The following is a 9,639-nucleotide window of genomic DNA, read 5'->3' as shown; positions in this document are numbered from 1 at the left end:
TTCTTTTGTTTTCACTAGAGTGAGAGGTTAGATGTAGCTTTCATTCTTGTTGTTTTCATATCGGAACAACAAAAATAATTGTTTTTGTCCGTATTTTGTTTTTAATTTCAATTCTAAACAAACTACTCTACACACAGGGTTGGTTAGGAGAGTATCAATTTTTTTAAAAAGTATTCGAGAAATTGTGCATTATTTTAATTTAGATTGTTTACATAACCTCATGGTGCTATAATAGTCAAAATACTATAAGAAATGGGTAATTGCAAATATTCTAAAGATTAGGTATAATTATTAAAGTTTTGTTGCAAAATAAATTAGCAGCCATTTACAAAATTTTACATAACTAATGACAATAAACTTAACAATGTTTTACAGTTCTAAAAATTGGAACTTATAATAGTGTCTATGTCTTATAGCGAGTTCACTATTTAAATATGTGTATAATTATGATTAATCAAATTAAGTTTATTGTTTTAAACTTTTAAGAGATTGGAACTGAGTATCTGTGTATTATATAGACTACATACTTGGAGGATGGGATCATGTGTAGAAGTTCACGCAAGTGAGGAAAGTTTTTGATTGTCACTCACTTGGGAGTGGCCAGAAACGATTCTTTTCCACATGGTTCAAGCAGCTCACGACTTCCGGTTTTAGACCAAGTATCCTCTGGGTAGCCAACAGACATCCGTTTGAAGGCGAGCTAAAGTGAGAAGGCGAAGCCCGCTTATGCGGTTGTGCGTAGGGTTTGGGACCCACCACATAAAAACACCCCCCAATGAAAAATCTACGAAAGCCTCGGATGAGACACCCCCCTTTTGATGACGACCCCTGCAAACGTTTTAAGGATAATGATATAAGGGCATGCACCTGGAATGTCCGGACCCTTAATTGGGAAGGTGCCTCTGCCCAGCTGGTTGATGTCCTCATACGACTTAAGGCTGACATCACCGCCATCCAAGAAGTGCGATGGACGGGACAAGGACGGAAGAAGGTGGGTCCTTGTGACATCTACTACAGCGGCCATATAAAGGAGCGCAAATTTGGTGTTGGATTTGTGGTGGGAGAGAGACTCCGTCGCAGAGTCCTGGCATTCACCCCGGTGGATGAACGTCTAGCCACAATCCGCATCAAAGCGAGGTTCTTCAACATATCGCTGATTTGCGCCCACGCCCCAACGGAAGAGAAGGACGATGTGACCAAAGATGCTTTCTATGAGCGCCTAGAACGCACCTATGAGCGCTGCCCCCGCCACGATGTAAAAGTCGTGCTTGGTGATTTTAACGCCAGGGTGGGTAAAGAAGGTGTCTTTGGCACAACAGTCGGAAAATTCAGCCTCCATGACGAAACATCGCCAAACGGCCTGAGGCTGATCGACTTCGCTGGGGCCCGAAATATGGTCGTCTGTAGTACCAGATTCCAGCATAAGAAAATACATCAAGCTACTTGGCTGTCTCCTGATCGAAACACGCGGAACCAAATCGATCACGTTGTGATAGACGGAAGACATGTCTCCTGTGTTTTAGACGTGCGTACGCTCCGAGGACCAAATATAGACTCGGACCATTATCTGGTCGCAGCGAAGATACGCACCCGCCTCTGTGCAGCAAAGAATGCCCGTCAACAAACACACGGAAGGTTCGACGTCGAAAAGCTGCAATCGCAACAGACAGCCACGAAATACTCTACTCGACTTGCACTCCTGCTCTCTGAGAGCACTCATCAGCATCTCGGTATAAGGGAACTGTGGAACGGCATCTCAAACTCACTGCGTACCGCTGCAGCCGAAACAATTGGTTTTCGGCAACGACAAAAAACAAGCTGGTACGATGAGGAGTGCCGTCTCGCAGCGGAGAGAAAACAGACTGCCTACCTCGCAACATTGCAAACGACCACAACACGTGCGGGATGGGATAGATACCGAGAGCTGAAGAGGGAAGCGAGACGCATTTGCAGACAAAAAAAGAAAGAGGCCGAAATGCGTGAGTACGAAGAGCTTGAGAAGCTGGCAGACAGAGGGAATGCTCGAAAATTTTATGAAAAAATGAAGCGACTTAACGAAGGTTTCAAGACCGGAGCATCCTCATGTAGAGACCAAGGTGGTAATCTGGTAACCGATGTCCAGGGCATACTGGGATTATGGAGGGAACACTTCTCCGACCTGCTGAATGGCAGTGAGAGTACAACACCAGGAGATGGCGAACCCGATCCCCCAATCGATGACGATGGAACAGATGTTCCATTACCCGACCATGAAGAAATTCGAATAGCAATTACCCGCTTGAAGAACAACAAAGCAGCGGGGGCCGATAGATTATCGGCAGAACTATTCAAATACGGCGGCGAAGAACTGATAAGGTGCATGCATCAGCTTCTTTGCAGAATATGGTCGGAAGAAAGCATGCCTGACGATTGGAATCTCAGTGTGCTCTGCCCAATCCATAAAAAGGGAGATCCCACAATCTGCGCCAATTACCGTGGGATCAGCCTCCTAAATATCGCATACAAGGTTCTATCGAGCGTATTGTGTGAAAGACTAAAGCCCACCGTCAACAAACTGATTGGACCTTATCAGTGTGGCTTTAGACCTGGAAAATCGACAACTGACCAGATATTCACCATGCGCCAAATCTTGGAAAAGACCCGAGAAAAGAGGATCGACACACACCACCTTTTTGTCGATTTTAAAGCTGCTTTCGACAGCACGAAAAGGAGCTGCCTTTACGCCGCGATGTCTGAATTTGGTATCCCCGCAAAACTAATACGGCTGTGTAAATTGACGTTGAGCAACACCAAAAGCTCCGTCATGATTGGGAAGGACCTCTCCGAGCCGTTCGATACCAAACGAGGTTTCAGACAAGGTGACTCACTATCGTGCGACTTCTTTAACCTGATGCTGGAAAAAATTATAAGAGCTGCAGAGCTAAACCGAGAAGGTACAATCTTCTACAAGAGTGTACAGCTCCTGGCGTACGCCGATGATATTGATATCATCGGAAGCAACAACCGCGCCGTTTGTTCTGCTTTTTCCCGCATGGATAAGGAGGCGAAGCGAATGGGTCTGGAGGTGAATGAGGACAAGACGAAATATCTCCTGTCATCAAACAAACAGTCGGCGCATTCGCGTCTTGGCTCCCACGTCACTGTTGACAGTCATAACTTCGAGGTCGTAGATAATTTCGTATACCTGGGAACCAGCATCAACAACACGAACAATGTCAGCCTCGAAATCCAGCGCAGAATAACTCTTGCCAACAGGTGCTACTTTGGACTGAGTAGGCAATTGAACAGTAAAGTCCTCTCTCGACGAACCAAAATCAAGCTCTACAAGTCGCTTATCATTCCCGTCCTGCTTTACGGTGCAGAAGCTTGGACGATGTCAACATCAGATGAGACGACACTAGGAGTTTTCGAGAGGAAAATTTTGCGCAAGATTTATGGTCCTCAGAACATTGGCAACGGCGAATACCGCAGACGATGGAACGATGAGCTGTACGAGTTATACGACGACATTGACATAGTTCAGCGAATAAAAAGACAGCGGCTACGCTGGCTAGGTCATGTTGTCCGAATGGACGAAAACACTCCAGCCCTGAAAGTGTTCGATGCAGTACCCGCCGGAGGAAGCCGAGGAAGGGGAAGGCCTCCACTCCGTTGGAGGGACCAGGTGGAGAGCGACCTGGTTACACTTGGGATCTCCAACTGGCGCCGAACTGCGAAGGAGAGAGACAGGTGGCGCACTATCGTCGATTCGGCTATAACCGGCTAAACGGTTGCAACGCCAATCACATACATACATACTATAAATATTATCTATTTTGAATTTTTTTCTGTCCCACATCCTTTATTCTTTCGTTTTAATTTTATGCATTAAACTTTTAATGAAATTTATGACGTAAGAACAAGTAATGTCTAATATAAGACGAATGTATATGACGTAATTGGTTAAGTTAACGTCACGTTGGTCTTAAATGCTAGTTTAATTTTATGCATTAAACTTTTAATGAAATTTATGACGTAAGAACAAGTAATGTCTAATATAAGACGAATGTATATGACGTAATTGGTTAAGTTAACGTCACGTTGGTCTTAAATGCTAGTTAAACCCTGTTAAAGTTAAATACTCTTAAAAAGTATTTGCTTTGTGAGTAATATTTTCAGTGAGTAAATGTTTAATGGCATTTGGTTGAAAATCCAATTTCTCTGAAGATATATTTATTATTTTACTACAGAAACATAACACAAATCTTTGTTCTGAATACGTCACGTTTTACGAACTGTGGCAAGCTGATTACTGTCAATTTTTAATTGGGGCGAATTGTCAAATGTCAGTGAACGATTTTACATTTTTTATTCAGCGATTCTTTTTGTAAAGTTATCACAAAATCATAAATTAATAACAAAAAGCAGAAAATTCTAAAATAAAATTCATAACAAAAGGAGCTTTGGATTTTCCATTCAGTAATGAAAAAATCGTAGCTGAAAGAAACAATATATCGGAGCTGATAATAGAGTGATAAAATAACGGAAGCGGAGGCAGCTTCAAGAGTAGGGGCTGAGCAGTGCTGTCAAAAGTGTACGATAAAAGACTGCTCGGAGCATAACAGCCAAAGTGGTGTTGGCCAATCATAGATCCATAGAAAAAATTTTTGAAAGCGCACCTCTTTTAACGTTAGCCATATAGCACATATAACAACCAAAGATGTCTAACATGTCTGTGGGGCAGATTATTATGGACGCACAGCGAATTGCCAGTCGCGTAAAAGATTTAGAGATGTTGGGTAATGCTTTACTCGTCGAAGCAGAGGGCAATAACCGCTTGGTGGAAAGTTTACGTCAATTTCAAGATGACATGGACTCGTTAAACCAAATTTCTAACAATAAATCGAATTCCGAAATGGTCAATCGCATACAACAGCAGAATGCCACAAGTTCAGAAATCTTAAAAGAAAATCGAGAACTGAAAATATGCATTGAAGATTATGAACGCACCTTGGAGTTTATAATGCAGAAATATCGTGAACATACAAGCAGTAAAATTCTCGAAAGTAAAATTAATTTTAAAGAAGTTTATAATGAAGAATTGTGGTTAATTATACGAGAACAAAGAGCTAAAATCAGGGAAATGGCAGTAGTTATGCAGCGTGCGGCCTCTGCAGACGATGATGCAGTCCATCGAGATATGGAAACTATGTCTAGACTGCGTAAGGAAAACCAAATTTTGCGTGAATTATTGCAAATTTCTAAGCAATTCGGCTCCGCTAGCCAACCGATACGTGCTAATGAGCATATGTTGGAGGAGAAAGGTGTACAAACAGATGGTGCTGATGATTCGGCTGATGAGTTATCATTGTCCGGTGCATCTATTGAGAATTTCAATAATAACTCGGTGATTTCACTGCTACCTAACGCTGTTGCTGTAGCTAATGCCATTGTCAATGCTACCTCCAGCAGTTCTAATGCTAACACTGCCGATAACATTAACACTAGCAAGGTAACGACGTCCCACACTCTTGGTGAAAATAATAATGGGCCTTTACCAGCTGATGAGACGGTGACGATTTCATTTATGCCTCCGATAAATCACCCGGATACTGTTAACACTACAACCAACGCCAACACGGGGAGTACTAGTGTTACTGAAGCTGTTGTTAATGCTTCTACAATAGGCTGCTCCATCCCAGCTGCGGGGAGCACAGCTAGTGCGACAGCTACAACAAATACAACCGGACCAGTTGAAGCACCAAAAGCTACAACATGATAGGGCGGGCAGTGTGGGCGACTACATCGATGTTGCCTATCTTTGGTTCTTTTTCATGAACAATTATACCTTAATTTTACATTTTCTTCTGTTCACATAATACCCATTCTAAAACTTTTTTTATTATATGAAATTATAATCATAAGCATTCACTACCACTAACTTATTAAATGATCATTACTACAACGCAAGGAAAATTGTATTTAGCACTTGAAACTGTTACTAATCTAACAAAACCAAGATCAACAACAAATGTGAGTCACATCGGCCTTTTGGGTGGATGTGGCGACCATCTTTACTCATATATATATATATAAATAAATATACATACATATATTTAAAACTTAAATAAATTAATATGTACAATACCTTTATTGTTGGTTTATTTCCGAATTCATTATTACTTTTATATTTTTTTCTCTCTTCAAAAAGCTTGATGACGCAAAATCGGTACGTGTCGTCAGAAATGGTAATTACAATTAAAATAATAAACATGTTTAAATTACTTTGGGAAAATCCATTGGAAATAGGAATAAAATCCTTTTTCGGTCGCATTGTATTGCCGAATGTGTGGTGATCGTAAACAAGACGGGTAGACAATGTAATTTGTTGCTATGTTAGATTAAGTATTATGACTTATCGGCGGAATCGGAAGATCACATTAGGATAATATAGATTTTGCTTTGTGGCGTCATTAACTTCCGAAGATGAATTAAATCCTTATACTTCGATTTGTGGAGCTCATAACAAACCAAAGACTGTCTCAAAATTGTTTGAGGAATATTGCCTGCCGCTACAAGAACATGATTCTACATCGAAATCTTTCAAACCACTAACACTGAGACTGAGTAAGGAACTGACCACTTGCCAGAAAGGCAGTCCGTTCTACAAAACCGGAACTCGCAAATCGGAAGCATTCCATAAATGTTTTATGCCGATACAACAATAACAACAACTGTGATCACACAATTATACAGGTTGACCAGGACGCATGAAGGTCATGTGAGGTTCAATCGGAGTTAAGATATCTGGATAAAACTTGGTACACATTTTCCTTGGCACTGTGGGAGTTTGTTGGTTATTGCTATTGCAAATGATCGAAATAGCACTATTGCCACGCCCACAAAATGGCGTTAACTATAAGATGTAATAACTCGGCCATAAATAAAGCTAAATCTTAAACATTGGGTTTGGCGCCACCAACTGATGGGTAAAAAACCATATCTTAGGAACTACTCGACCGATTCGAATGAAACAGTTTGTGTGCAACCATATGCTACAGTTTGAATATGGGCGATATCGGTTTAAAACCACGTCAACTTTTTACGCCACAATTTTGAAGTTATAGTGTGACATCACATCACATCACATCACCCATCTTAAAATCACCGAAATCAGACTATAAAATTACAAGGCCCCAGATATCGAACATGACGACCTCAGTGCTTGTGAGCAATTTTTGTTTCTGAAAATATATAAAAGTAAATCTCTCAGATATTCTAAAGAAATTCATAGGAGATGTGTTCCTTTTAATAGGGTGCTTCTGTACCAAAAAGTGGAATTTGTAAGTACTCGTAAGCAAAGCTACTTTATGCACTATCACTTTTCACTAAGTTGGAAGGTAGATCTTAGACGGTGTTCATCATAACAGCTACGTCATTTGCATCCGCCTGTAATTTTTCTCAAACGCTTCCAGCAGGTCTTTTATCTCATCCAGAGTCGGGACAAATACGCTCGATTTACAAAGCTCGTATTTACTTTTGTTGTGAGTTATTTATCTCTGTTGCGTTGTTTTCATTTCATCTTTTTCAAATGGAACACTTTTTCTGCGATTTCAGATTTCATACCTTCCATAAATACTAGGTCCTGTTGCAGGATTTTCGATGTTCAAGACAAATATAGACGTAATAATGTTGCCAGCAAAACAGCAGGCTTTCCATGATTTGCAATCGGTTCAGCGCAAGTGGTTGGATTTAGAAGCAAAATGATGAATCCATGTTAAATCCATTGTCACATATCAATGCAAAAATTACGGCTTTTAAAAGGGTTTTTCAATAAGAGCGCTGCAAAAGTTTTCTTCTAATTCTTTGCATGGCCACCACGGGCACGCTTGCTGAAGTCCAGATGCTGAACTCAATTTTCGACGGTTTTCAAGCATAAATCGGCAATTTCACGTTCGTTATTCGTACGAAGTTCATCAATCGTCACTAGCTTGTTGGCAAAGACCATAGACGTTACATAGATGCCTAACGCTTGAGAACGACGTGAGAGAAACTGATTTGGGTCTTCCTCAATCGATGCTCCAGCGGCAGCAATATTCTCGACACTAGGGCCATTTCTTTGTCCAACTGACACGGAAACACTTTGTACTGTGAATGTGGATGAATTGTGAATTGTTGATCTGACATGACGATTATGATGACCATAAATTGGACGTTGCGCTTTTGAATTTGAGGCCACTGACTCAGAGAATTGTCAAAAGAGCGAAATAAAATATGGCGTCGTCTACTTTTGTAGCGTCCCTTTTGAAAACCCCTTTACAACAATAGATTCTCCTCAGAATGCTCAATTCGCTAAATATTGATGATCCAACACTTTCCATTGATATCTTTAAAGGGACTGTACCTCGATTCAGTCGATGAAATTTTCAGTTTAAGTTTTCAACCGTTGTATTTACAACTTCAATCCCACTTTATTGGAAAATTCGTTCATTCCAGTGAACAACTCTAATTAACATCTGCGATGGGCGTCCCAGACTTGATTTCATCTAATTTACCACGATATTATTTGTTTGAAGCAGCCTGTCTTCACAGATATAACACTTCAGTTGGTTCTTTAATCAAATAGGTCATAGTAATTGCTGTGACTTTAACCTAACACAGCACGATTTCCGCACCTCGGGCGCTGCCACAAAGCAAGCACCAATTTAATTGGTTTTTACGAGTTCTTCGCCACTGTGCTCACCTACACCTAACACGTCCATAAAGCTCAATATGAGTTTCAATGTATGTGCATATATACTATATACAAATCGATGCAGCGACTAAAAAAGCTATTGAAAAACAAGAAAAAATAGTATAAGGTGGTCAGAGTCACATTCTTACTACTGGTAGTTATGCAGATGCTGGCGCGTGTGCCTCATAGCAACGTTAAATCCAATGATCAACGAAAAAACTGAAATAAAATGAAAACAGAGAGCGAGCGCTTGACTCTGAGAGAGGAAGCTTACATTCAGCTGTCGAGTGCAAGATTTTCAAAATTTTCACGATCTTCCGCTTTTCCGCTTACTTTCTGACTTTTCACGATTTTTCCGTGAACTTTTCGCAACACGAACATTCAGTTCTACGACGGACGTTCGAGAATCCACAACGATTTTCCTAATCCCGAGTCGCCACAAAACCGTTACGAGCGAACGTGCAAATACCACTGTCCACACTATTGGTGCGAAAGAGATGAATAGAGACAGTTATTTTTGAATTTTAGGAAAAATGAGCACTACGAAATATGTGTATTTATTCAAAGTGAAAGCTGCAGCGGAATACAACCAGTGAATTAGCACAAGTGAATGCGGTAATTCGAAAAAGAAAATTAGTTTGAATTGAAAAGAATTAATAAAAAATTCTAAAAAAAAGTGGAAAGTAATTTTGTGGAGAGCAGAGTTCAAACGATTTATGGTGTCTGCAGCAAATTGAAATCTTTAATGCGATCTACCGCATGTGTGTGTGCGTGTGTGTTGTCTGTGTACCGCCAGAAACTTTAAAAGTATGCGGCTATTTTTAAAACACAGCTAAACATTTCTGCTGCCTTTCGACGGCACTTTTATGTGAAAATTTCAATAAAGTAGTAAAATTTCGATAGAAAATAAATACAAAATAAAATAT

The 9,639-nt window shown here is 40.5% G+C and overlaps 1 protein-coding gene across 1 annotated transcript; it reads left to right on the top strand.

Moving 5' to 3' along the window:
* Window positions 1-4,294: 4,294 nt before the first annotated feature.
* LOC105217066 (FGFR1 oncogene partner 2 homolog) lies at window positions 4,295-6,126 on the top strand. Its single transcript, XM_011191877.3, has one exon. The coding sequence runs from the start codon at window positions 4,700-4,702 to the stop codon at window positions 5,756-5,758; it is 1,059 nt and encodes a 352-aa protein (XP_011190179.1). The 5' UTR covers window positions 4,295-4,699; the 3' UTR covers window positions 5,759-6,126.
* Window positions 6,127-9,639: the final 3,513 nt, after the last annotated feature.

The sequence above is a fragment of the Zeugodacus cucurbitae genome, chromosome 3 (genome assembly GCF_028554725.1).
Source record: "Zeugodacus cucurbitae isolate PBARC_wt_2022May chromosome 3, idZeuCucr1.2, whole genome shotgun sequence".
NCBI lineage: Eukaryota > Metazoa > Arthropoda > Insecta > Diptera > Tephritidae > Zeugodacus > Zeugodacus cucurbitae.
Note: the sequence above shows the minus strand (reverse complement) of the source record. Positions and strands in the feature narration are given on the sequence as shown.

Coding starts and splice junctions, on each gene's coding strand:
- LOC105217066 (XM_011191877.3), top strand. CDS start 4,700: ATGTCTAACATGTCTGTGGGGCAGATTATTATGGACGCACAGCGAATT.